The 27,199-nt window shown below is 40.7% G+C and overlaps 2 protein-coding genes across 2 annotated transcripts; both read right to left on the bottom strand.

Moving 5' to 3' along the window:
• Positions 1-979: 979 nt before the first annotated feature.
• Positions 980-11,768, bottom strand: smyd5 (SMYD family member 5). The gene is made up of 13 exons (XM_069669851.1): positions 11,655-11,768; positions 10,399-10,507; positions 9,717-9,856; positions 9,267-9,388; positions 9,114-9,183; positions 7,901-8,005; positions 7,600-7,662; positions 7,140-7,210; positions 6,934-7,040; positions 6,745-6,801; positions 6,546-6,640; positions 6,026-6,096; positions 980-3,937 (listed from the first exon to the last, which is right to left on the bottom strand). Exons 1-13 carry the CDS (start codon positions 11,745-11,747, stop codon positions 3,787-3,789), a joined length of 1,254 nt encoding a protein of 417 aa, XP_069525952.1. The 5' UTR covers positions 11,748-11,768; the 3' UTR covers positions 980-3,786.
• Positions 11,769-13,691: 1,923 nt separating this feature from the next.
• Positions 13,692-26,200, bottom strand: sfxn5b (sideroflexin 5b). Its single transcript, XM_069670486.1, has 14 exons — positions 25,904-26,200; positions 20,853-20,921; positions 20,662-20,739; positions 20,491-20,517; positions 20,327-20,381; positions 20,204-20,229; positions 20,018-20,071; positions 19,677-19,733; positions 19,355-19,420; positions 18,974-19,064; positions 17,919-18,034; positions 17,607-17,692; positions 15,071-15,188; positions 13,692-14,816 (listed from the first exon to the last, which is right to left on the bottom strand). The coding sequence occupies exons 1-14, from the start codon at positions 25,958-25,960 to the stop codon at positions 14,739-14,741; spliced, it is 978 nt and encodes a 325-aa protein (XP_069526587.1). The 5' UTR covers positions 25,961-26,200; the 3' UTR covers positions 13,692-14,738.
• Positions 26,201-27,199: the final 999 nt, after the last annotated feature.

Raw genomic sequence — 27,199 nt, 5'->3', positions numbered from 1 at the left:
AAGCATTCAGTACTTTGATAAAACAGTTTGGTGTCTGCTGACAGTTTGTGAAACTTGTCGGGGAATAATGATGAACAAGACAGAAGTCTCATCACTTCCTTGTGGGTGGTGTCGAGGCTTCTTCGAGCATGCCGGCTTCTCTCAAGCCAGAGCAAGTCGTTTCCCAACATGCATGGAGTTGTGCAGTCGGTGGAGAGCAACTGCGGCGCCTGGCCCTGAAAATTGCGACCGCCTCGCTCTTGCGAGACTTCCAAGCCTCACGCAGTCGCGTTTTCAAAGCAAGTCGGACAAAAATCTAACCTTCATGCAATGTGCTTGGCAAGGCGGCGATCGATTCTGCACAGGCCTCGCTCATCCCGAAAGAGCCTATTAACTTCTTGTAAATGATACTTCTTCGTCAACCTCGGGTGTTTTTAAATCATCCTGTTATGTGCTGCTGCTCTTTTGGTTTCGCACCGATCGTATGATATAAATGTCATGTTCCTGAGTATTACCTGCAGCCTTCACACATTAGCTCACCTCGAATTCTTGTGGACATTTTACAAGGAGGCTGGCAGGAAAAAAGTCGGCCGTGTGTGTTCACACATGCAGCCCTCTGGACAATGTCGGGAAAAGTGCAGTGCATGTGTGAAAGGGGCTTTAGACTGCTCTTATTGTCAGTGTGAAGAGTGATGACTGGCAGGCATCAGCAGTAGAATATCTCATTTAATCCATTAAGAAATTCATGATGTGAAATGAGCCTAGTTCAATGTGTGCGACTGCGTAAAGCTGAAGGCTATCTGGAGAGGAAGAGCCGTAAACATCAGTGTTTAGTTAAGACCCAAACCCCCTTGAGGAAGCCCGTTTGAGTGAGGGTGTGTGGTTAATATGCAATGACTGAACAAATATTTTACCAGTAATATCTTCTGTAGTGAAAGCAGGAGGTGTGTAAACCAGATAAATGACTCAACAGACATCCAATTTCAATGGTTTATGCCAGAGCAGTAAAAATGACAACTGCCATGCTCCTGTTCGCTGCTGTTACAATATTCAAATGACACTTGTGACTTACAAAGCTCTCCTTTGCCCCTGCGCTGAGCGCCAACTGAGAAAAGTGGGATCAGTCATTCAGTATTTCCAATCTTTGTGGAGAAACTGAAAATATTGAGATTTGTGATTACAGTCATTGTTGGAATATTGATTCATGTGTGGGCAGCAGCTGCAATTTCACTGGTGTGGAACGGCTGTGTGAAATACAGTTCTCAACAAAGGGCAAACAGTTACTGACAAAGCAATTTTCCACTCAAGGTCTCCATAATGCAGTAAGAAAGGTTTAACATAACGCCATAGATCACGATGTGGAAACCAAACTGTATTTACCGGCTGGATGCCTCCCATGTGACAAGACCGTAATTACAACAGAGTATAAATAAAAAGCCTCTTCGGTTCAGTATGCATAGTCATGTAAGAAAAGTGGAGAGAAACACCTGAGAACCAGTTCACCTTTGCTTCAAAACTTTCCCTTGTCTAAGAGTTAACAAGTGAAGTTTGTTCCTTTGAGCAGTATTTAGAGGACCTGGAGGTCAGAGGTCGGGGCATTAAGTATTAGGACAGTTTGTGTTGTCACTCTACTCCAGCACATTGGAGGACATTAATGAACAGACTTTCAGCAGTAATTTAAAGCTTTTATGAAAATTATATGAATGAATGTAATGTCTTACAGCTCACTTGTAATGATGAACCCACTGAGATTAATCACCAGCATCTATGGAGCTTTTTAGCATCCGTCAGCTTTCTTTTTTTTTGGCTCGTAACTTATTTATTCCCATCGCTCTCAGTGTCATTAACAGCAGTCGGCAGCCGTTTTCTGTGTTACAATATCGTTTCACTTCTGACTCCTCGGTGTGGTCAGAAATGTGCTCTCATGCAACCTGTAACCACACCCAACTGTGATGTCACGATGTACAGGAGTACACCTGCATGTCACTGCAGGGAGGTGAGAAGTTAAATCACCGAAGGGCAGCAACCAAGATTTTCAGGCAGGATCGAACCCGAGTTTCCAACTATAAAAATTCACCTTAGAAGGGCCACTTCGCCGATTTTCAACCTCAGTCCTATCATGCTATTTTAGGGAGCTAATACAATTTCACTCTGTACCTTTGGAGGACGCTATCCGCTTCTCCAATGGGCCCTGGAAAACCTCGTAAAAGACGCATTTACGTCATCTGGCGGAGGCCAGGCAGCTCGCTAAACTACACTTCCTCAATCTAGGACGCCCGCCTCCGATGTCATGTCTCGTTCAAAATCGTCAGGTTTGAAATGTAACTGCAGACCTGAAAATTTTTTAGACGATCCACCCGTATATTCTCGTCGTATTTCGGATTCTGCACCGCTCAGAGAGTCATTGCTGTTGTATTTCACTCGAGCGTGTTGTAGGAATGTAGAATGGGCGAAACCACGAGCTGTTTGTACAACTTTCTCCACACCTATGGTGGCAATTTCAAATTGTATTGCTTCTATCGATTAGAGAACACCAGCTTTCAATGACAGTGGCTTTTGCCGGGGGCGAATTGCTCCTTTAAGGCTTCCCTCAAGTCAGACAAAAATCTTGGAAAGTCATAAAATTTGTTACCTAACTTGAAGTGTTGACAGACTTGTCGTCATATTGCGCAGAAACATTGCAGACCGAAGTAAATGTTGACTTGCTGGTCAGAGACTATTTTTTAATTCAGGTACTTCATACACATTTTTGGTTCAGGGGCTGCATCCTTAGAAGGACACAGGCTACGGAGGATGAGTCGTAAATAGCCTGTGACGACCGCTAAGGCTGAACTGAAATGAGACTGTCTGGTCTACGGAGGATTTCCTGTTGGCGTCACCAGCTGTTCCCGCTCTCTCTTGTGTTACCAAACGCCGCTCCCGTTGCCTAGCAACAGATAGCTAGCTAACATCACGTCCCGGTCACATAACTTGTGTGTCAAGGCCCCTTTAATTTTTTTTTTTTTTTAAATTAGCGAGCAATGAATCTCTGGATACGTTGGGCCGCATAGGATGCACCTGTTGGATCCTTCGTGGGCCAGGAAGAAGAGGACACATTTGTCAGCTGCATATAAAAAGGAGCCTCCGAAATCAGACAGCCTTCTACAAGCAGCTGTGACACCAATGTCCTTTGAAGGATGCAGCCCCTAAATTCGGACAAAGCTCACGTCTTCCTTTCATAGCGAGCCATTTTGTTTGTTTGAATACAACGAAGTCGGAAGAACAACTTCCCAACTTGGGACCACCCGAGGACGACGAGAATGCTGGGTAATTTACTCTTTATTAAGTTGATACTGGAGGTCAAAGGTTACAGCTGCCCCTAAGTGACCAGAAGAAGTCACTCATAGATCTGAGCGTTCTTTCTTCCATATTTGATGGTTACATTTCCGCCCTTTTTATGTATAGTCTCCTGGGGTTAAAAAGCATACCAGTCCTTTACTGTTCACACGATGCTGATGTGAACTTGATCAAAAACCCTGAAAGTTCAAAGTCAAAGTCTTTGTTTCATTTTAAATCCCCGGTGTGCTGAAGTAGAATGATAATTAAAATATCACTGTCCTAATACGACCTCTCTTCCCAGTCATCCATTACACCTCACTTCAGGACAATCTTTCTGTTTCTGATCCCTAAAACTGGACAAAGAATGAGTGAAATGAGCTGATAAGACATCTCCCCACATGTTTGGACTGCTCTTTATTCTTCCGGGCTTCAATGGTTGCTTAGCGTGGAGGCAGGAATGGGAACGGCTGAGAATGAGCAAGTCTTTCATCAGACATCTGTCATCTCATCCTCCATCTCATCCCCCTCTGTTTCACCTTCTGCCTCGCCTTCTTCTTCCTCTTCCTCGTCTGATGTCACATCCAGCTCGTCCATCTGCGAGACGCACTTTGGACACGAGCAGACAAACAGGTAGTTCTCCCTGGGAAGAGAAATATCCACCCGTCACATTGTTGAACATCGAAAAAGATCTGAATAAATCAGGAGCAAATTACATCCGCTGTTCGGTAACTCTGCTCAGACGCTGCTGTGCACCAGAGCAAATGAGTTCTTAACACTAATTAATACTTAAGGTGCGATTTATGCTCTCAAATCCGCTGGCGTGATATGAAGCTCATGAAAGTTTATACCACCTGCATGGAGCACAATCGCTCTTTTTCAAGGCTGACAATTATCACCGGATGCAGTAGAAGCTTTATTCATCTCAGAGACTATAAAAACAAACTTTCCATGAATGGTGAGGTGTAATTCAAAAGATGGGACCACATTGTGTTGATTAATGAGGAGCGCGAACACGCTAGCATCCCTGCCTCAAGGATGCCCATTATCATCCGGCATCAGTCGGATCAGATTTGACTGAACAAGCTTTGACTATTTGTTCCTCTCTGTTGTACCAGTGAGATGCAATGCCGGCTGTCGACTTTCTTAGCGCTTTAAATCAAGTTAGGGTCTTTATATCTGATATTATGTAACAAGATGAGGGAATTTAGTCACCTAGTGAGTTAGCCGCAGCTCGGCTCGGGGCAGAGGTATCCGTCCTATAGAGCCTTGAAGATATATCGATTTTTAACTCGCAGCTGCTTTATTCAGTGTTCACCAGGTTTAGTTACCTGGTCTTTTCATTTTGGAAATTCAGATTTGGGCAAAAATCTTGTGAATAGGGACGGGCATTTCTAATAAAAATACTATTTGATATTCACCGGGGACTATTCCACAATTATTCGAAGATTCCCCGTGCACGCAAACACATGCTAACATAAGGAGAGAGAGACTGATTAACTTTGTCACAACTCTGTTGGTTTTATTTTCATGTCAATCAGTGTACTGAGAATCGGATCATTCGCGAACGTCACAACACTAGTGCATCTTCCCTATATAATACACAGACATGGATCAGAATCAGAATCAGCCTGTCACACTGTGCATAGCTGTTTTAGACTGAGATTGCTCTTAAGATCCTTTTTGTTTATTTTTTCGATGAGTTTCACACCGAACTCTGACGGCTGCAGAAGTCTCTGCATTTTTCTCCGGTTCCAAACTCACAGTGCAACACCTGCTTTACCGGCACCTGGCACTAATGCCTTCTTCTTCTTTTGTTATTTAATGGCGGTTAGCAAACCGCTTTCAGATGTGCTACAGCCATCATCTGGCAATAGTGCCGCATTACAACTGAGTGCAGGTAAAAACAATGGAAAAAATAAATGTTTATGATAATAGTCGCATTAACTTCACTAAAGGAAACCTAACCTAAAAACAAGCTAACAAACGGCTCCTCCTGCAGACTCTTCTGGCTTCATGTGTCCGATGGAGAAACATTGTTTTTGACTGAAAATTCTCTTTTCAATGTTTTTACTGGTTTTAATCACAAGCTGTGTTTGTTTTGGAGCAGAGACCTCTGCAAATAATTTGGCTCAAACAAAAAACCACTGAAGACTCCTGTGAGACGGAGTCTTGGTATGTACAACCTCCCATGCTGTTGTTCTCTTTGACAAAAAAACAGAGGGGCAGAGATTTGACCAACCGACCGACCATTGTCAGACCGACCGACTGACCATTGTCAGACCGACTGACTGACCATTGTCAGACCGACTGACCATTGTCAGAATGACCATTGTCAGACCGACTGACCGACCATTGTTAGGTCAACCGACCATTGTCAGACCGACCGACCGACCGACCGACCACTGTCAGACCGACCGACCAACCGACCGACCGACCACTGTCAGACAGACAGACAGACAGACCGACCGACCGACCGACCGACCGACCATTGTCAGACCGACCGACCGGCCGACCATTGTCGGACCAGCTCACCGACCGACCATTGTCAGACCAAGTCTGGAATTTTTCTTGCACCACAGCAGCTCCATTTGCATGTTTAATTTCAGGATAGACTGATGAAGAGAAGAGTGCTTCAGTCGAACCCTATTAAAACCTGCGACCCTGTATCTCCGGTTTAATGGTAATAGTTCAATTAAATTGATCCATCTGAGGGATCACAGATGTTTACCTCAGAATTTTGTGTCTGCTGTGACGGCTTCGGTCCCGCTGACAGCAGTCCAAGTAACTGATGCAGATCTCCTGAAAGAGGAAGAAAACAGTTGAAGTGGCTCAAACACCACAACTTAAAAATAAACTTAACAGAAGTCTTGACAACTAATTCTGGTCCTTTACACATGCTACTGGTACTTTTCACATGGCTGAAATACTTCATGTTTTTCCCCCTTGTGCAGGAAGTCGCTGTGTCCTATCTTTCCACTGGTGAAGCCTAACACAAAGCCCTCCTGTCTCAGCCAGCATTCAAAGTAGATCGTTGCTGTGAAAGTAGCGCGGCTGCTGTGACATTACTGTGCCGCGCAGATGCAAGGCTTCTCAATCTTTCTGACAGCTTGACAAACCCACTCCAGTCATCAAAGTCTCAGCCTTCTAATACCGTCTGACAAGGGAGAACACAGAGCTAGAGAGGGATGTTGTGTCCTGTCTATCCCGGGCCAGAATTTATCACTCATAACCCAGACGTGTCAGCTGACCTCTCCTGGGCTGATGTCACTGAGGGCGCTGAGCTGGAGCAGGAAGTTGTTGTCCGGGAAGGAGGCCTCTGCATTTGGTACACAGCTGTGGTTACCTGGAGGTCAAAGAGGCGACAAAAGGGGGGAATTAGACGGCCTCTTCCCCAGATTAACAGCGTCTCTGAACAGCAGTGACAGCGCTCATGACATGTTCACTTACATGAGCTTTGAAGGAGAAAAAGTCCAGAGCCCTCGCAGTTCAGAAAGTCTCCCGTTTCTGCAGATAAGAGACACATAATGCACATTCATGACCTTCGGTGTAGCACTGCCGACCATATGACGACTGCAGATCTGCCCATTCCCTATAAACACTCTTTACTTCAACCAATACTGCAGAAAGAACGGTGACCTTTCTCAATGTCCTTGTACATCTGGTCGATAAAAGAGTCCAACTGCTCCCTCTGCTGGGCAGGAAGCTCAAGTGCGTCACAGGCATGAACCCACTGACTCAACGAGCTGAGGGTGAAAAGAAAAACAGGGTAAAGCACACAGACAGAAAGAGAAGTGGTTCGATGCAGAGTTACGAGTGTTAAAAGCAACAGAGACGAGTGTTACCTGGTGCCGATGCCTTGTCCGTTAGTTCCCACAAGGGCAAACAGAGAGCGGAAACCATCAGGGACAAACCACTGCAACACAATCAGACCTTTATTCATGCCATTTGTCAGTGCGTGAGGATCGTTCATATTCATACTAACATCAGAGGTCAGGGTCGGTTATAGCTGGAAGTAATTCACCATCTGTACATTCACTTTACAGGTTATAATCATTACTCTGAGAGCCACACTTCATAATATCTTAATATACAAATTTGTTCCTGTGTCTTAAAAGGTTACCAACAACACCATCAGCATGACACAGCAACATTTTTGGATGGCATTTATAGTCAAAGTGGTTTAATAAGTAGGGCAGCATTTAGGGGACAGAGGCCTGTCAGCTGTGCTGCTTTTAGCCGCCCTGACCAACAAGCTCCGAGACTAAATGTGCAGCTGTGCGGGGCTTGTTGTCTTCTTCTTACCCGACTGAGATGCTCGTCGTAAAGTGCTGCTTTGAAAAGTCTGTGTAGCAAGGCCAGCTGCCCCTATAGAAACATGTTAGATAAGAGTAAGAGTGATTAAAATACATTTCATGTAACAGGGAAACATACATCGTAAGCATGAGGTGGCCTCGGTGGGATTTAAACTGTTTATTTGCTCATTCAGCTGTAAATAACTGATTAGCATAAGAGCACGATACTGTCTTTGAAGTGCCTTAACTTTACATATTTTGCAGCTCGACAATTTCATATCTCAAGCAGAAATAAGACATTGGTAACTCACTCTGAACTTCTCTCCGAGGAGCTTATGGGCGATCTCCTCTTCCTCATTAGCTGCTCGGCTGCAGAAATGTGAGAACAGCTTCTGCCAGTGTGCTTTGTCTTTGGCCTGGGGGCATCACCAAAAACCATCAGTAACATTGTGTCACTTACATGTTAGTGGGTTTTATTGTTGTTTGTTACACATGCCTTATACTTCAGTTCTTAGCCCTTTTTACACTGCAGTTCAGCCTCAGTGCCGCAAATGAAGCTCCACCCACATGCAGCCTTAGCCATTTTACATTGGACCAAGCAACGGCGGCATAAAGGCGACCCAGTTGCAGAAGCAAAATGTGCGCGAGGTTCACATACACACACAGCGCTGTTCCACCTCTAGCCCGTTATACACCGCCAGTTCAAGGCGGGATTATTACGCCTCTGTTACGTTCCGTCTTCTACGTAAAATACACAGAGGCGGAATGGTGGCATGAAGTCGTTCCACCTCTGAGCCGGCATTGGAGGTAGTAAGAGAGGTGAAATGGCGCCTGCGTAAACAGCTGAGTGTGTGTGTGTATTTGAAGCACTCAGTTTGTTTACACCTCACTGGTTCAATGTAAAATGGCAAAGGCTGCATGACGTCGGCGCTCCGTTATGGCGCTGAGGCGGAACAGTGTAAAAAAGGCTTCTGTTGTTACCTCCGACCTCGAATTTAGAATATTCGTTGACAGCCTTATTATGCAGTTATCCATTGTTTATATACAAATGTAGCAGCTTTAAAGTTTTTAATGTCCTTTAACCTGTTTGCGTTTTGGACATTGTGTACATTTGGTTTGTATCTTATTGATTATTGTTATTTTGACATATTTGCATTCCTGTCCTACTTTGTATCACGACTGCTGCAATTTTCCCGTAGAAAAATAAAGTTCTATCTTATCTTTTAATTAAATATGTGCTTCACATTTGGTTTAATTTACTGTCAGTTGCCTGAAATCAACAAGAGAAAAGTGTATTTAACATTTCCTCTCCTGATGACATCAACATTTCTTTTTTAGTACGTCTGTATTTTACAAACCGAAGTTAATTTCAAGCTAGGTTTAACACCATAAAGTTTGATTTAAAAAATAATGGACCAACAGGGGGAATGGGTAATGAAAATCTACAAAACTACATGCAGCATGTTATGTCCTTTTACAGCAGGGTGTTTCCCCAACCCCAAAATAATGTGACCAGAGACTCACCTGTTTGACCACAGCCACCATTCTGGCCATCAGCATGATGCTGGAGGTCTCTGGGGGGTAATGCATGCTCCTGAACAGAAGACAGATCATCTTCAATGAAGTGGAAAACAGCACACTCAAGAGGATTTATAGTTAAAATATCGACCGTCTCACCTCCATGCATCTTTAAGCTTGTTGATGGGGTGGTCGGGATCTTCCTGGGACGGACCCAAACACAGAGCTCGATGATACTGGTCTGCTGCAGCCTGCCGACACTCGCTGCTACAGTACATCACCTGCAGAGGGAGACAAGCTTACATCCTTTAGAGATATGCAAAACTGCAAATACAAAGAGACCACAAAGGGAAACATTTGTCTCAGTTTACAGTTTCATATGGTGTATAAAAATAGACAGGTCGGCTTATTGATCCATGGTACCAATACTGGCCTTTAAAAATTGATCAGTTAGTCATGTTGTCCACAGGTGGCTTCAAATCAATATGTTTCTTGTCTAGTATTGATCTGACTACTTTTCCAGCAGGTATTCCGTCTATGACAAAAGTGGAGGCCTTGATAAACAGGAATCAGGAGCTGTGAGAGGACTGGTATCGTGGTTGGACTGACCTGGCACTGAGGGCAGGCTTGGTGCAGCTCCGGTCGAACGCGGCAGAGCTCCGGGTGAGGGAGGCTGAGCCCGGGGATCCCGCTGAGTCTCCTCGCGTTCTCCTCTGCAGTCTCCAGAGCTCGTAAGCAGTACTCACAGGCTGTAATGGAAACAGAATGACAGCAGATGAGCAGAGGTAAAACATTATTGCACGCCTGTTTATAAAGATATTTAGGTATCGTTCTGCCTCTAAAACCCTGAGTTATACAGAATTTGTACAGTCCATGCTCTGATTAAACACACGCTTTTGTTGTTCCTGTGCCTGACTTGCTACACTAGCAACATTATACTCCTCCTCCACTGCATTTACCTTGTTGAAACCAGAAAAAGTATTTATTTTGGGGCTTTATATAGCCAAAAAGTCATTTGTTTTCAGCACTGTTCTAGATGCAACATCAGTCTCATTCCTTGTTAATGAAAGCAACATGCAGTTCAAGAGTCTGTAAGCTGAGGCCACCAGAAGCCTGATGGTTAAGGAACGCCACGTGATGACTTCAACGTCTGCCCTCTACATCTCTTTGTTTCTTCAACAATGTTAGCATTTAAGTAAAAGAAAAATTAGGCTTTAAAATGAGATGCAGGAAATAGCTCTCTGTCTAGCTGAAGCTCCCCAGCGTGCCGGCAGTTTTAGCTGTGACCTACCTTTATATTTATACAAAGAATTCCACAGGAACTGAGCAGAGATCAGAGGTCGCTCCAGAAAGATGGTGTCTCCCTTCTTGATGCTCCTTTTGGCAAATAGACCTTTGCCCTGAAACATGATTCACAAATAACATTAATAAAGTTTACAGTTGTACACCACAAATTATAGCTTAGCATGTCCACGATGGAAAAAAACATGCCTGAGTTAAAATGCTGTGTAATCTGTCTCTTTATCACGGCCCTGTCAAAGCAGAGGAGTCACAAAGAGACTTCAATTTCACATATTGTCATTGACTTTTTGATCTTTACTTTTCAGATCATTAAGCACTGAAAATGTTAGGTTTTCATTTCCCTTTTCCCCTCATAACCTCTCAGCATTATGGCAAAATTGTAAGCATTTATGTAACCCTGCAGGATTCATTGATTACTTGTAAACTATTAAGGTTATTGGCAACTAGTTTAATATTATATAATATTTGAGGAAGAAGGTTAATAGATTTCAGTTTGTTAAATGTAAAGATTTGTTAGTGTCTTTGTGGTTAGAAAGAATAGATAGTTTCAGTCTTTGTAGCATTAAAATGAATAAGAATGATTGCATTACTTATCTTCTTAAATTATACTTGACAGCACTGAGTGAGATACTGTGATTCTGGCTTCCTAGAGAGCCCCACCACCTGCTGTATTTAAGTGTCAGTAACATACAGTGTGTTATTGGCTTATGTTGACTTGCATCACCTGTCAAACTGCTCTTCTCTCTTGCTTTTTATGCCCTCAACAAAAACTTAAGAGGTAAAATCAAGCTAAATTAATTAACTTGGTTTCTCCTTATTCCGTGAGCTAAGTGGACCGACTCTTGAACAGTTCCGTTAACCCTTACAGCATTTGTGTCTCCTTACAATGAGGAGAAAAAGCAGCATTTATTGAAGCTTTTAGCATTGGTGTTTCTTGCTCCATGCACATCACACACTAATGTGATAGTGGATGCTGCCCTTATGTTCCCTCTACTCACTTTTGCAATGAATAAAACAAACCCACAATGCATTAACTTTCTGCCAGTTTAAGGACACTAACAGCTGTATTAATGTCAGATGAAGTCGTGTAGGCACCACTCCGGTTCCTTCAGTACTTTCTGATCCCAGCAGACTGCTCTGCCGGGCTGTGATCCACACTGACAGCCGCCTCTCTGCTGCAGAGCCGATTTAAACCACAGATCCGTCTGCATCTGTTTAAGTATAATAAACTCTAAACCATCTCACCTTAATGTTGTCGATAAATCGGACTTCTACGCAGGCGGCAGCTTTGCCGGTGTCCACGCAGAAGGAAAACATGTCATCCACGGGAGCAGCCATGTTTCTGTAGACCTCTCCCCTTTCAACCTTGACACTAACGTTTTATCAGTACATGGACACCACAGCGCCCTCTGGTGGTGGATATGAGTGCAGGTTGTCTCACAGCTCCACAAATTGTATTATTTTAGATGAGTAAGACTAAAAATAAACATTAGCAGACTTTTTTCAGAGCTAAAATAATACACAAAAAATAATCTATTAAAATATACAATAAATTATTCACCAGTAGCATATTAGCTGTTATATTCAAGTGCATTGTGGTCCTCTGGAAAGCTGTAGCATGCTGCTCGGCTAACCCAGGGAGCAACCAAAAGCGGAATCATCAGCGCCAAGCATAACTGTATTTCCTTTGGCAATAAAAGGTTAAAACTACGACGACAAAGTTCCTGACTGAAGTTTAATTTGAAACTAGTCGGAGGAAAGTATCACGTGCAGTGAGGGAATATAGGGCAAGAAGACAACAGCTTCACCTGGACATAAAAATAAGTTGTCAGAATTGAAAAAATATTAATGATATATTTTTGTTTGTTTTATTTGAATGTATGACATACTGTGTGTGTATATCAATATTTAACATATTTAATTAAAGTTGATCAGATATAAAGATACTAAAACAAATTCAGTGGCAGTAAAGTAATCACAGGAGAGAGTACACAGAGAAAGAGTATTTATTATATATTATATAGATAAAGGTTTTACACTGTTTGACTGGCAAACATTTAATAAACTTGTATCAAACAAAGAATTTAAAACACTAGTTCATTATCAGTAGTTTCATACATAGCTTATAATTTCATATTGTACAAAAATCAATTCATTAGGAATACAACAGTGTTTAATAAACAGTAGTGGAGTTAAATGTCCCTGTTACAATTTAGGAAAGAAAGTTAGCGTAAAAGAATTTGGCTACAGTAGAAAAGAAATGTCAGACAGTAAAATTCAGTGTGTTGTTTCACATTATTTGGGTTAAAAACCATGGAAGTTACCGGTTTAAACAGTGTGTACACGAATATACATCTACAGCACAGTCTCCACATTGGACATATACAGTACAGCCACAGACAGAGTGGCTTTATAGGTAATATTGTTATGTAGTGGTCCAGTTTCCTGTCATTATACAGAGAGTAGAGTTTCCTGTGAGATTTTAAAGACTTTTATTTGATATCTATTGCAGCATTTCCCCACAGGCTAAAAATATATTCTGAAGTTTTAACTCCAAGCTTCTTTTGGCAGCTATTGTACGTACAACAAACTACAGCATGATTGTGCTAATATTAGCTTATTGCAGATATACTTCACTGACTCAAAAGTCATTGGGTTAAGAACTGACCCAGTCAATAAAGCACATAGTAGTTACCCAGCGGTGTGTCTGTGCTATATTCACCCTGTTTGGGTCAATTTCAGTGATTTTCAGCTTTTATCGGCTTCTTCTGAAGGACAATAAACAACCAGAAACTACATCTAAGAAAGGATAAAGATGATTTATAGAGTCTCTTGTGTGTCCAGCAGAGGGTGCTAATAGGCTTTTTTGTTCAACTGTAAAATTAAAGGGATCCTTGTCTGGAATATTTGTATGTGTATGTATTAGTGTTAGTAAATCAGTGCTGGCTTGTGTATCATTGTCTGATTTTGGTCTCAGAAATCAAGACTGGGTCCGGCTCTATAACAAGCCCCTGAAACAAACTCAAAAGGATGGAAGGATTTTAGATTGAGGTAAATTAATCCCAATCTGAGGGAGTAGTCTGAGGGGTTGCTCGAAAAGTAATGGGAATTTCAGAACGAAAAATGTCAAATGCTAAAATAGTTGACCTCTTCCCTCCTGTAAGAATCAAATAAAACCCAGGACTGGTCACAACTCGTGCATATCAATGCAACTGATTCCAAAGAGTCAGGCGTACATGTTTGTCTTAAACTTTGACTTTGACTTAAACTACAGGGAGTTGTGCTTTAGAAGGCTAACTGAAACATTTTGGGCACCTGTCTCGATCACCATTTAGTTCATTTCTCCCAGTGGATAAGTTTCTTGTAAGACAGTTTTTTGCTAACAAAAATAGCATCCCATTTATATATCACAGTAAACATGCATTACAGCACCTTGCTAACCAAGCTAGCTAGCTAGCGTTACAGTTAGATGAGAACCTAGCTAATAATTTAGCCTCTAGCTCATCCCCATCTCCAGCCTCATGTCTAAATTTAGTCACTTCAGGCCCCCACAACCAAGATACTGACGGTCTACGTGCTCAACTTGAGACCTCAGAATGGTTGTTCATATACCAGAGAGCGAGGTCAGGGTGGCTAAGTCCGATTTATTTAAACAGTCAGTGGCGTATATTCCCAACAGGCAACAGTTTTTTTGAACAAAATTAAAAACATGGTGGAGTAGTTAGCACCTAATGAGCCAGATATTTTTGCAATAAGTTTTGCAGAAGTTTTTCAGTTGGCTAAAAACACGAATGAAAGAATCCGAGAGTGCCTGCTGGTTGTGTTTGTGTTGCTAATGAGGTCGCTGAATCACGAGGTTCGACCACCTTAAAATGTACCTGTGTCTATGTTGTGGTTATAGCTTGTTTCCATTGCACCCTAAGTGGACAAAAAGTTATTGCCGGTTTAAACTGTATTTACAAACCTTTGTTAATGGGACAAAACACTATACTTGAGCTGGCCCCAAAAGTAGCCTATGTGTGGGAAACACTGTGTTGTATATATTAAAATAATTTTAATAAGGGTAAAAAATGATTTTACAGTAAATATATGATCATTTAAAGACAGAGCATCTTCCTTGCTTTTGAAAAAAGCAGGGACAGAGGAAACCTTGACTCTGTAATTGCTGGGAACTTGAGATCAGGTTTAGAAACCCTGGGTTAGTACAGGATGATCGACAGGCTCTGCTTTTAATGGAGGAACCAGACTGTAGGCTCTCCCTGACAGCGACTCACAATGCAGCCTCATTTCCATCCTCCTTTCCTTTCCTCTCCCACACCGTGCCATCCATCATAAACCCTTGTTGTAGGTCACAACCTTGCAATCTGTTGCCATGGCGATCTCCGGCTCCAGGCAAGACACCTCGATCTGCAAACACAAAAAAGGTAAATAGTGACGGTAAAATTTAAGCTCTACATCTCTGTGAGCCTTTCTTCGAGCCTCACTCTGACTTTGAATCAGACGCAGGAAGAGACTTCTGGAGTAAAAGGTGCTTTCTGGGTCGAGGCCATGCACGTCAAGTGGTGTATATGTAATTTGAATTCCCTCCCAGCTGCTTCCCTCAGCCATCTGGCCTTGAATCAGCAGCAGAAACAGATGAACCGACTGCTGATTTACTGTACCTGAGACATCTGGGGGAACAGGCTGATGGCCACGGGCAGGGAGAGGCCGAAGGTAACCAGGCACACGACGCTGTGGATGGGCAGCAACAATCTGCGGTTGCTCTGCAGAAACCGCAGCCTGCGTGAGTCAAGAGAAAGTGATGAAAGGAAACGTGAGTCTGCTGTGTGGATCGATCCCAGGTGACTCCTGTGAGTTATTTTTGGATCTGTTGGAAAACATTCAGTGCTGAGTTTGGGGGAGCTGTTTTCTACAGTTCGGGGGCGAGAGGATATTTGTCTGTGTGACAGTTACAGGTCTTTGTTGCATGAGTCAGACTGCAGATACCTTCTTTATTTAATGCCACAATAAAGATAAAAACTGTTTATCTTTACTGAGTCTTCATTGTGCTGATAACAGCCATGGATATATACTTCATACATTTTCTTTATTATGTTGTAATTCGATTTGACCTACTACAGAATGACAATGTGGTAAGCACTTCAGGGCACACCATATGTCGTTTCTGGTTTATTAAACATACAAATATTTAATCATTCATATTTTTAGACTAGAATCAAACACATAATACTGCCCTACACAGACAGAGAGCAATAAAGCAAGAAAGGATGAAGTGTCGGAGGAAAGGGGGTTTTGAGGCAGGATAGCCAGACTGTAAAACAGATTAAAAAATGTAATAGCAATATTTTTATGTGTGTGTTGTTGTGCATTTAAAGTCTTTTGAGGGACATACAATTTATTTAGCCTTTTCACAATCTTTAAGACCTTTAAGCAGTGGTGGGTAGTAACAGGTTACATGTAGATGAGTAATTTTTTCAAAAAATTGTACTTCTAAGAGTACTTGTTTTGGTGAATACTTTTTACTCTTACTCGAGTAAATTTGCAAAAAAAATATGTAGTTCTACTCCGTTACATTGGTTACTTTTATTGACACCAGGGTTGGAAATTCAGCACCCACCAGTCCAAAGTATAACTGTTAAGGATGAGTTAATGACATCACAAAACATTTATGGAACATTGTTACGGTTAGAAAAGATGTTTTAAAATGAGTGAATGATAGCCGGTTACTGACAGAATAGTTGTGAACAGGAAAATGCATGGTAAGATTTTGGAACAGAGAATTTAATTTAATTGGAATATGATTTGATTTCTGAATGAGCGCATCGTCTTATGTTGTGTTACAACACACTGATGTAATAAATTGTATCTAATGAAGTTATTCACTACTTGAGTAGTTTTTTTTACATGATACTGTCTTACTCTTACTCTATTTCTATAGCTACTTTTACTTCTACTTGAATAAATATAATTATAAAGTGACAGTACTTTTACTTGGGTACTGTTTTTAGTTACTCTACCCACCACTGCCTTTAAGTATGTCTGAAGTATGTAATCAGTCCAGACTTTAGTTGAGTGGCATTTTTGCCACTGAGTTTTTGTAACCCTTTTTTCTATTAAGATATAATCTCGAAGACCTCAGTTTCGTTATCTTTGGCAGCACCTATGACGATAAACAGTAATTGCAGGAGCACACTTTCTGGATATCCAGACAGTGTTGCATGTGTGACGTCCGCGGTTTGCTCCGGTTGTTGCTCTTGATTTTCCTCGCTGACGGTCGCTTTCCTTTTTAGACTGTTTGCCTTCATCTGAGCGTCCAATTTGTTCTTTGGATTTTCACTTATTTTTGAAGTTGTATCTGTAGTCATCCATCTTTTCTTTGTTTGTTCAGCCATAGTAGATTACTGTTTACTCGCAACACTTGCAGAGAGCGAAAAAAGCAGCGGCTTAGCTCCGCCTACCCTCTCTGGCAGACCAACCACTGCTGGGTGATGGAAAACGCGTCACTAACTGGGCGCCGCTTGTGATTTTTTCTGTGAAAGTCACCACAGACACCCAGTCTGTGATACTGCAAATGCAAAGGCTTTCATCAGTGGGCCATAGGCTCAATCACCATTGTGTTACCTCATTTGGCGATAGATAGAGACTTACCAGACATTTATTTAAATGAAAATCCTTAAGATTATTACTTTAAGGAATGTTTAATCATTCCCAAACAAGACTTGGGACCCAGTTTGGGAATGATTAAACCATGCCGGTTGTTTCTGAAATGTGGATCATGACAACAACAAAGTGTCCCAACTTGATCTTTTGGGTTGTAGAGATTGGGAAAGAACCAGAAAGACCAATGTCTTGTTGAAGCAGAATAATAGATCGTCATCTTTATAACATTAAATTAAAATATTAGTCTGAAACAATGTTGAATGTTTTAAGTAGGTTTTTAAAGTAACGTTTTCATAAAAAGTAGAATAAAATCAGCTTTAATGCAAATCTTTCCAAGTTTTTTTGTCCTTTATAATTGTAAATTATTATATTTTTTAGTCTTGGACTTGGACTTGGATTTGGACTGTTGCTCCGACCTGACCTCTGACCTCTGACCTCTGGCTCAATCAGTTAATTGAGGAAAGTTCAGCTTAATCAATAATGAAAGTAACGGTTACATGCTGCCTTGTTTATTTCTCGATATATTTGTGTACAAACCTCTCTAGGTAGGACATGATGATGGGGGGCAGGACAAAGATGGGCATGGGGAGGACCACACGTGTGAAGGCGGTCTCCATGATCGCCTGGGGAAAACAGAGAACATTGTGCACACGCTTCAGTTCAAATACTGCAACGAGTTGGATTTAATTTTCCCTTTCATGGGATCAGATGGCTGCTGAGCGACGGAGGGGGAAGAGGAAATGATGCCGTTTCCCATTAACTGCTGCCATCACATTTGCAATGAAATGTGAATGTTATTGACATAATAACTATAAACAAATTCCATGAGTATGAGGAAAAGACGCTCACATGTCTTGCAGCAATTTTTGAAGATCCCACCACCTTCCCGTTGTCGTCCAGCACGTCGATACCTTCAGAGAGCTCATTGTGTCTCATCAGACCCACGTTACAGATGTTTGCACTCGCTGACGATGAGAAAAGAAGAAATCTGTTACAATTTCATATATTTATACTGGACAGGAACATAAAGTCAGTCACAGATCAACAGAACACATTTCCTAACAGAGGAAAAACAAGACTAGGTGTACTAGTGTGTGGCTGACCGCATTAGGTCAATGTGCGCTTTTGTGGGCAAGGACTGTCCTTATGAGGCTGATGACAACGTGTTTGAAAGCAGGTGCGTGCTGCGGACGTAGGTGAGGACAGCGGAGGAGCAGCCCCGCCTACTCCCCGAAAAAAGTTTCCAGAGCTGTATAGACACGCGAGAGTCGCGTCAGTGGAGGTCCAATATGCTCCATGATCCGACATTGTAATGTTGCAACTCTCTCTCTCTACGGCCGTGAAAGAACTGTCACGCAGTCAGTCAGTCAGTCACATACAGACCCATGTGTAGGGCTGACCCCGGCGATCAGCCAAAAATAACCATAAAACTTTAATTCGGCATCTTCAGCAGCTCAACTTCACTTTAAATGTAGCATGGCGTCTTCCTGACGTTTTACACAAGCAGCCCCAAATGCTTCAGAGAGCAAGATTTAAACACCACAGAGAAAAGAGTAAAATCTAATACAGCAAACAATCATAAGAATTTTGCAGGTAAAAAAACCCCAACAATTTTACATTAAAAAAATATTGAAAAGTCAAAAAAATTATAGGACGCAATATAAATATAAATACCAATGATTAAGGCCGAAGTGTAAGGCAACAAATGACAAAGCACTTTAAGTTTAAAAAAATATGGCTTAAAAGATATGTCTTATTTCTATTCATTAGTAACTAATTTACAACATTAAATCAGTAGTTTAAGAAAAATGTGACATCTCTAAGATGTTGTGACTCCAACCAGTAGAGGGCTGCATACTTACTTACACACTATCACTGATACAAGAGGTCTTTTGAAAACGTACCTACAGCTGGGAAGGGGACTAATCTCTGAATTATCATTCTGGTGGCAGGGCTCAGCTTGTTGGCCTTCTGAATCAGAACATTCAGTCCCACCTATTAAATAATAAAAAACAACCTTTAGCAGATAGATGTAACATCAGTTAAGATACATCTAGGCTGGCTTGAAAATTATTCCGGTATAATGCTTTGAGACAGCGAAACAATAAAATGATTCTACTATAGTACTCATAATGCACAGCTGAGAATGATCACCAGCACTGCAAATAAAACTGTTTATTAAAGAAAGGCAGAAACAATGTTTACAACTGCTTCTGTGCAGTACAAATTCAGCTCAGGACTATATCAACAGGAAGTCGATGTTCGTGAGCAAGAAGCACACTCACTGCGATAGAAACAGCGCTGGTCACAGCTCCTACATAGCCTTGAAGAAACTTGGATGTGGGCGTAGGCTAGAGAGGGAAAAATAAATAGTGTGTCATACCTTTATATAAGATAGGATGAAAAAAAAGATATATTTATACTGGATTTTATGAAAAGTAAAAAGGCCGGAGGCAAAAAAAAATCATTGCATGACAATATTTTTATGGGGATAAAACAATAAAAAACACTAAAGTCAAAATCTAAAGCAAACAAAGTTAGTTGTCATTTTTTTATATTTTTTTAGGGAGGCTCAAAGTCTGAATGTCCCCAGTAAATAGTTCCTACCTTTGTGGCATTGCGGTTAGCATAGTTCACACATGCATTGTGACTCTGGTTCAGCCACTGTGAGGAAACAGCAAGGAAATAAGGAATGATGAGACAGACAGATAGATAGATAGGTAGATAGACAGATAGATAGATAGATAGATAGATCTTACTGTTCACGCTACAGTAAAGCGATAGCACGCAGAAAAAAGCAAACAGAGCAGCAGCGCTTTATCTTTTAATATCCATATCCCAGTGTGTAACAGGAAGGAAAGCATGTACGCAATAAAAGTGTACTTACCAGATGTTCAAAATGTACAATAAATGCAATGGTTTTACAATACGTTGTGTATTTACAGTACCTGCCATATAATGGTAGACACCACAGTCTGATTTGGGAGAAGAAGGCCAATGACCTAGATGAGACCGGGGAATAAGAGCTTATTTCTGGGTAAAATAAGTCCAAAGTCTCATGTTCCCAAACATGACCATGTAAATGGATATCTGCACAGCCAAGTAAAAATGTATGATTTTAATATGAGACTTACAATTGGTGTTCCGAATGGTACATAACCTGCACAAGCCAAGAGGTGATTTTCAGAGTAAAAAAACGATGACAAAATGATGAAAACTTCAACAACTTTGGCAAAGATCTTCATGTGAGGTCGTACCTGACATTCGAAATGGCATGAAGATCTTCTCTCCTGTGTCAGGATGAATGATGGCCTGCGTGCAGAGAGCATGGCATCATCCTCATGCTGCCAGGAGCCCAGAGGCTTGAATGTATGGAGGTGCAGTTAACCTGAGCTGATGTATGACAGGCGATTTAACTTACTTGTTTGATCTTCTGGGCGTCCCACAGCTGCACAGGTGAGCAGTGCAGTGAAAGAGGAGAACTATAATTAATCATTCCGTACACACTTTTTCTTTGATACATCCTTCAGAAACATGTCGTCATATTAAACTGCAACATGCTCTGAGTTGTATCACAGTATTAAGAGCTCACCTGAAGGTCTGAAACTCCAGGTGGAAGTGTGCCATGTTTGTAGTCATCAAGTAGTTTAATGCTTTCTTTCAACTGTGTCTACAAAGAGAGGGAAAATAACTTATTAGACTAAGAGTGTAAACAACATTTGTCTGACGATTTGCCCTGCATTACCTGCATTTCAATATTGATATGATCCTTTAAAAGTTTACCTCGGACACAAACAGGGTGCTGGGGTCAATGATGTCTATGAAGTGTCTCAGACGACCAAGGAATGAACCCTGGAAAAGACAGAATGACAAAGTTAATTCTTAATTAAAGTTAATAAAAGCCACCATCCTCCCCTCTGTGAAGTCAAAGTCCTCAGAAGAGTTTTACTAACTTGTTCTAAAGTTAGTTTTACTTAGTTTTACTAAGCTACAGTAAAAATATACAAACCACTACAGTTACATTTTAACACATTAATTCACTAGGTTTTCAGCTGTTTTTTTTTGGGACTTTTTCTTCCTCACGTTATAAATGCTTTTTTTTAACATGTCTGCACACTGCCAGGAATACAAAAACCGGAGAAGAAATACTAAATCATTTCAGTATAGTGAACTTTTTTCCCAAAAGTAGTAACACTCAAAGATATTGACTAGACAAATATCTGACTGCCTTTATAAAAACATGGAAACTCCTCCTTAGGTCATTTAATTGCCCAAATTCCCAGAAACAACACGTATGACCTCAGTGTCAGCTGTGAACAGCATACATTTATTATTTTACAATATACTTTCTTGCCAAGAGTTTGATACGAACCACTTTCATACATGTACAAAAAAGATTGTTACAGCCAGGGGATGGTTAGCTTTTTAGCGAAGCATAAAGACATGGATCAGAGAAAAACAGCTGGCTATGTAAGGCCAGTTATTGCTTTTGTACATGAACAAGATCAAATGTGTTCATTATTGAGCAATAGGGCGCTTTTATTGTAGGTATAGCGATGTGAATCTACAGCAAGTAGAGTGTTAGCTTAGCTCGCTATAAAGATTGGGAACTAAGAAAAAACAGCTAGATAGCTAAGACCAATTATTGCTTTTGTACATATTAAATAAACAAGATGTTGCGTGTTAATTTTAAAGCTTTAGAGGTGCTGGTAGGCAGCCTTTGGTTGAAGTTATAGCTGTAAATATGAATCTACAGCGAGGGTTAGCTTAGCTACACATAAAGACTGAAAGCAGGAGGAAACAGCTAGCTAGCTAAGGCTAATGTTGTTTTTGTACTTATTGAAAAAAACACACAATATAACTTGTTAGTTATTAAGTGTTAAAGGAGCTGGTAGGCGGCTTTTGTTATAGTTTGTTGGAGCCAGTTTAGCTGTTTCCCTGTTTCCAGTCTTTGTGCTAAGATAAGCTAACAGGCTGCTGGCTTTAGCTTCATATAGAGGACAAACATGAGAGTGGTATTGATGTTCTCATCGCTCTACCAGAAAGCAAATAAATGTGTTCCCCAGAATGTTGAACTATTGCTGTAGCCTATTTTTATACTTCCCTGAGATGCATTTGAAACTCTGAATCATTAGTAAAGGGCCCTTTGAGTTTAGAGTCTCTTCACAGCATGTTTAATATAGATACGTTTAAAAGCATCTTTACAGAAAACAGCCAATGATCAAAAGATAAAAAAAGAAAGATGTTTTAAGGAAGAAGTTTCTCTCATAACTAAACAATAGAACAATACAACAGAAATCTAAAAGTAAGACGAGCTTTTTGAGGTGAACTTTTAAGAAGATGATTACTCCAGAGTGACTTTTAGCAAACACTTTTCTCTGAGTGAGGCTTGGAGCTTCTGGTCAATCCCTTGTTTTCTGTTCCCCTCGCTGTCTTCATCAGCATGCCAATTACTGAGTATGTGTGCCAACCGTCTGAAAAGGCCCAGCAGCACTTTGCGCCAAGAATCTCTTTGGCAAACCAGATGGACAAAAGCATGGTAGCTTCAATCAGATTCCCTTGGAGACATTTATCAGTTATGAAGGGCAGAAAACAGAGTGGAACAAACCCCTTTGTATTTTAATTATCCGTTCAGCACAGGGTCCTAATTGTAATGACTGGAAACAATATTCAGTCCCTCTAAAGACTGTAAATAAACACTCTATCTGTACTCTATCGTACGATTTTCTGACACTGCTATTCCTCCATCACACGTCTCCTCCTCTGACAGGCCATATGTGCTGCAGTGCTGTTTTGTAAGAGTGGGGTAGAGTGAGGATCCATGTGAGGAGCCTGCTTTAATTATGCATGAGTTTCAGCTCCCCGGAGAGTACACAACAAGGCTAGCAGAGACGGAGCGCGGAAGGAAGCACACACAAACTGAGCAAGATTTATGCTGATTCAAGGACTGGCCTAATTTTAACTGCTTTGATGCAAGGAACTGAAAGTATTACAACACCTTTATCAAGCCGTTATGAACTTCAGGTTGTAGACTGGAAAATAAATGGTTTAAGGGGGTCTTATAGAAAACATTTCCTCACAGAACAACATGTTGTGAGTCAGCTGAAGGAGCTTGAAAACAAGGATTAATTACTCTCTTCCTTAAAATTCTAAAAGAGTAGATGATCGGTAAAGAAATACACAAGAGACAAAGGGTGCAAATGAACTGTTGTTGAGGCCTTCTGTGAACCATGCGACCTCCTGTGTTAATTGGTGTGTTCATGAAAAGGCCCCCCAAACCCTGCTGACTATAATGAATATCAAGAATGCTTTGCGTGTCAAATGATCCTTTTGTGTCTCTATGTAGTCATTCTTTGTGGCTGTTTTGTCTATTTGTGAATATTTTGCATCCCACTAAGATCATTTTGCATCTTTTTGAGTTCTTTAAGTCTTTGTGATTGTTTAACGTGGCTTTGTTATTGTTTTGCATCCCTCTATAGTTATACTTCATGTCTGTTTAATGATTCTTTATCCCTGTTTTGCGACTCTTAGAAGTAAATTCAGATCTCTTTGTTGTCTTTTTGCATCCCACTGAGGGTTTTTCACATCTCGCTGTAGCTGTTTTATGTCATTGTGGTTGTGTTGTGTTTTTACAGTTATTCCTTTTGGCTGTTTTGTGTTTCTTTGTGTCTTTCAAGTCTCGTTTAAGTTGTTTTGCATCCCTTGGTAGTCGTTTTAAGTCTCATTTGTTTTGCATCCCTGGTAGTCGTTTTAAGTCTCATTTGTTTTGCATCCCTTGGTAGTCGTTTCAAGTCTCGTTTAAGTTGTTTTGCATCCCTTGGTAGTCGTTTCAAGTCTCATTTAAGTTGTTTTGCATCCCTTGGTAGTCGTTTCAAGTCTCATTTAGGTTATTTTGCATCCCTTGGTAGTCGTTTCAAGTCTCGTTTAAGTTGTTTTGCATCCCTTGGTAGTCGTTTCAAGTCTCGTTTAAGTTGTTTTGCATCCCCCTGAGATCATTTTGCATCTTCTTGTAGTCGTTTTAAGTCGCTGTTATTATTTGTTTTTTGTCTTTGTTATTGTTTTGCAGCACTTGATAGTCATTCTTTGTGGCTGTTTTGTGTCTCTTTATGGTTGTTTTGCATCCCTCTGAGCTCATTTTGCATCTTGTTGTTTGCATGTCTCTCATTGTTTTGCATAGTAAATAGTATCATAGTAAATTCTTAGCGGCCACTCTGAGTCTCTTTGTGGTTGTTTTGCATCCCCTTTGAGGGTATTTTGCATACTTTTGTAGTTGTTTTAAGTCTCTGATAATTTTGCATGTCTCTTTGGTTTTTCTTGTCTTTATTAAGCCCTTCTTTGTGATTGTTTCATTTTTATGTATGGTGCTTATATATTATCATTAAGTCTCTGGTTTAGCATTCCTTTGATGGTGTGGTGTCTTGCTGCAATATTCTTTTGCATCTCTTTGTGGTTGCTTTGTGTCAGTCTGTGGTCATGTTATTGTAGATGTTTTGAATTTCTTTTTGGGGTTTTCTGCATGTCTTTCGGATGATTAACCATATTTTATTTTTACCATGTTTGCCAGTTATCCACTTATTTAGTCTCTTTCGATTGTTTTGCATGACTTCGGAACCATTTTGCATCCCTATGTGTGTATGTATCTTTCTGTAGATTTTACTTTGGATCTTTTGAGGTCGTTTTGAGTCTCTTTGTAGTTGCTCGTCTTTGTGACTGTTAAAGATCTCTTTACCATTTTGAAAAAGAAATGATCACTGTCATGTTGAACTTCAGAAAACAGGGTCCCTTTTCCCTTGGACACCTGGACCAAAGTCCAGCAGGCATGTTCAGAAATCAATCAATCGGTGTGTTTTGTCATAATATGCGTGAGAAAAGTTGCCTTAACATTTAAAGTAGCTTTCTTTTTGGGATTTTGGGATTTTCCATGGTTTTTCCATGATGTCAAACCTGCCCTACCCCTCATGCACATAATTGCATGAGATCAGATCAAAAAGTTTAGTGACTTATCTAGACAACCTATGGACTTCGCTCTGTTCAGCAACATCGGGGGGAATAATTTCCACCGGGCCACTGTTTAATAAATAGCTTTCATGAAAGAAGCTTCAGAAATTATGCAGCTTCCTCAGCTCACCGGATTGAACGTGAAGGTCACATTATCTTTCAGGGCTGACCAATGCAAATCCATTTCTAAGGATGGAAAATTGAGTAATGGACTTCAGATAAGGACAGACAGCCCATTAATCTCGATCACAGGTGGGGCTACAGTCTGCCTGAAGCATCCTGTAAAAAAAATACTCGAGGGTGTTAAAGTGCAATTAGATAAATGTGCATAGTTGAAGATATTGCATCAGAAATCTCAACAGAAATCTCAACAGATGCACAACTACATACATTTTAACGACTTCATGGTGAAAAACTGTCAATAAATGCAAGCAGCCGTTAAACAGACGTACAGGATCTCTGTATCTTAGCTGCAGACCTGAACAATGTGATAAAATCTTTCACGGAGCTGCAGCGGGGAAAAGGGTGTGAAATCTGTCAGAGGAGATGATAAACAGCGATATTGCCCTGCCGACAGACAGTTATTTCCACGTATAAAACTATAATAAACTTAAACTCAGCCAATCAAAGTCAAAGTTCGTTTACGGTGGGAAGTTGTTGCGGTTTCATAACAAAGAATAGGACGGCAGATCAAAGGCAACTTTCGCTGCAAAGTGTGAGCATCCAGAGCGGAGCAGGAGCAGGGCGGAGGAGGAGGATGGGGCTGTTTTTCACCCGAAAGCCTTAAAAACAAAATGTCATTAACGCACATTTAACGGAGCGAAGAGAAGACTTACCTGGTCGTATCGGGCTCTTCCGAGCTGGAAAGCAGGACATGCTGCAGATTCCGCCATGACACCGAACTATTTATTTATTAATGAAGTGAATCATGAGCGGATTTTCAAGTAGAGCGAACTACAGTCAATGTGAAACTAGTGAGGCACTAGCGTCGCTTTGTCTGTCGGGAGGTGTAGTCCCCTCGTTTACATTAGCACTGGCAAAGTAAAACCGCATGACTACACATCCCAAATAATCGATAAGGTGAAAGCTATTGCATAACTGTTCGGATTGATCTTGGGAGAGATAACAGTTGATGCGCCCATGGGTGCCCGATATATCCAATCAATCATTGTGTGAAGAGGCGTGGCCAGAGGCGAGAAATATGTGCGCGAGGAGTGTGATCAGCCGGACAGCTCAAAGGTCCGGCTGATAATAAATAACAAAGAAAGACAGAATAAATAACCTGGAGCATAAAAGAGACATATTAGTCAACACTGGACACTTTCATTATACGTGCTTGTCTTATAGGGGCCGTTAGGCAGGATGCTTTTAATCTATAAAATGTGCATTCGTCTTTCACATTATAGATAGGGCAAATCTTAGATATATAGTCTGTCTCAAAGTACAAAGAAAAATACTGTTGAATTCATAAGAAGTAAGTAGATTATTGTTCTCAAATCCCAATTAAAAAAAAAACAATATTGTAGTACAATATAATTTTAGAGTAGGCTACATCTGCTACTTTAGAGTAGTCACATTATATGTCACATTCTACTTTACTACATTTTAAAGACAGATATGGTCCTTTACGTTGACATTTATTTGACAGATTTTAACACAAAACTAACTAACTAATAACTTTTCTTATTAGACATAGGTTAATGCATTGTTAGAGAATTAACTACCTCAAAAAATACAAGTTGCTTCACCTAAAAAGACTATAAGACTTAAATGTTTGCACAAAAAAGCATCAATATATAATATAATAAAATATACAATATATAATTAATATAAAACACTGTCAAGTTAACTGATATTTCAAATGCAGGAATTCTACTGGTAATAGAGTATTTCTACAACAGTTTAGCTGGCCAGCTTTAACAATCTGAAATAGACTAGTGAAGTGAAGATGCCAGCTGTGCAAGAGGAACTAGTCGAAATGTAATTGTAATTAATTAAATAGACTACATTTATACAACAGTATCTCTAAAATCAGATACGTGTTCACAATATCTGTGGATGTGAATGTTTGCAAAGCAGAGGGCAAGTGCATGCTGAACCAGCAGCTTTCCAAACAATCTGTGTAGCATGCA

Source organism: Semicossyphus pulcher, unplaced genomic scaffold (genome assembly GCF_022749685.1).
Source record: "Semicossyphus pulcher isolate SPU_LCO1_2020_fin unplaced genomic scaffold, fSemPul1.0.p SCAF_2, whole genome shotgun sequence".
Lineage (NCBI taxonomy): Eukaryota > Metazoa > Chordata > Actinopteri > Labriformes > Labridae > Semicossyphus > Semicossyphus pulcher.
This window is presented reverse-complemented; position numbering and strand designations above follow the sequence as displayed.

What these genes read in the sequence shown, in the direction of transcription:
- smyd5 (XM_069669851.1), bottom strand. Translation starts at nt 11,747, where the DNA reads ATGGCTGCTCCCGTGGATGACATGTTTTCCTTCTGCGTGGACACCGGC. An exon ending in TTCTTTGTATAAATATAAAG is followed by an intron (nt 9,857 to 10,398) that starts GTAGGTCACAGC and finishes TTTCCATTACAG; the next exon opens with CCTGTGAGTACTGCTTACGA. An exon ending in AAGCCTGCCCTCAGTGCCAG is followed by an intron (nt 9,389 to 9,716) that starts GTCAGTCCAACC and finishes CTCCCTCTGCAG; the next exon opens with GTGATGTACTGTAGCAGCGA.
- sfxn5b (XM_069670486.1), bottom strand. Translation starts at nt 25,960, where the DNA reads ATGGCGGAATCTGCAGCATGTCCTGCTTTCCAGCTCGGAAGAGCCCGA. An exon ending in CTGGAGTTTCAGACCTTCAG is followed by an intron (nt 20,518 to 20,661) that starts GTGAGCTCTTAA and finishes TCACCTGTGCAG; the next exon opens with CTGTGGGACGCCCAGAAGAT. An exon ending in TGTCTACCATTATATGGCAG is followed by an intron (nt 19,734 to 20,017) that starts GTACTGTAAATA and finishes GTTTCCTCACAG; the next exon opens with TGGCTGAACCAGAGTCACAA.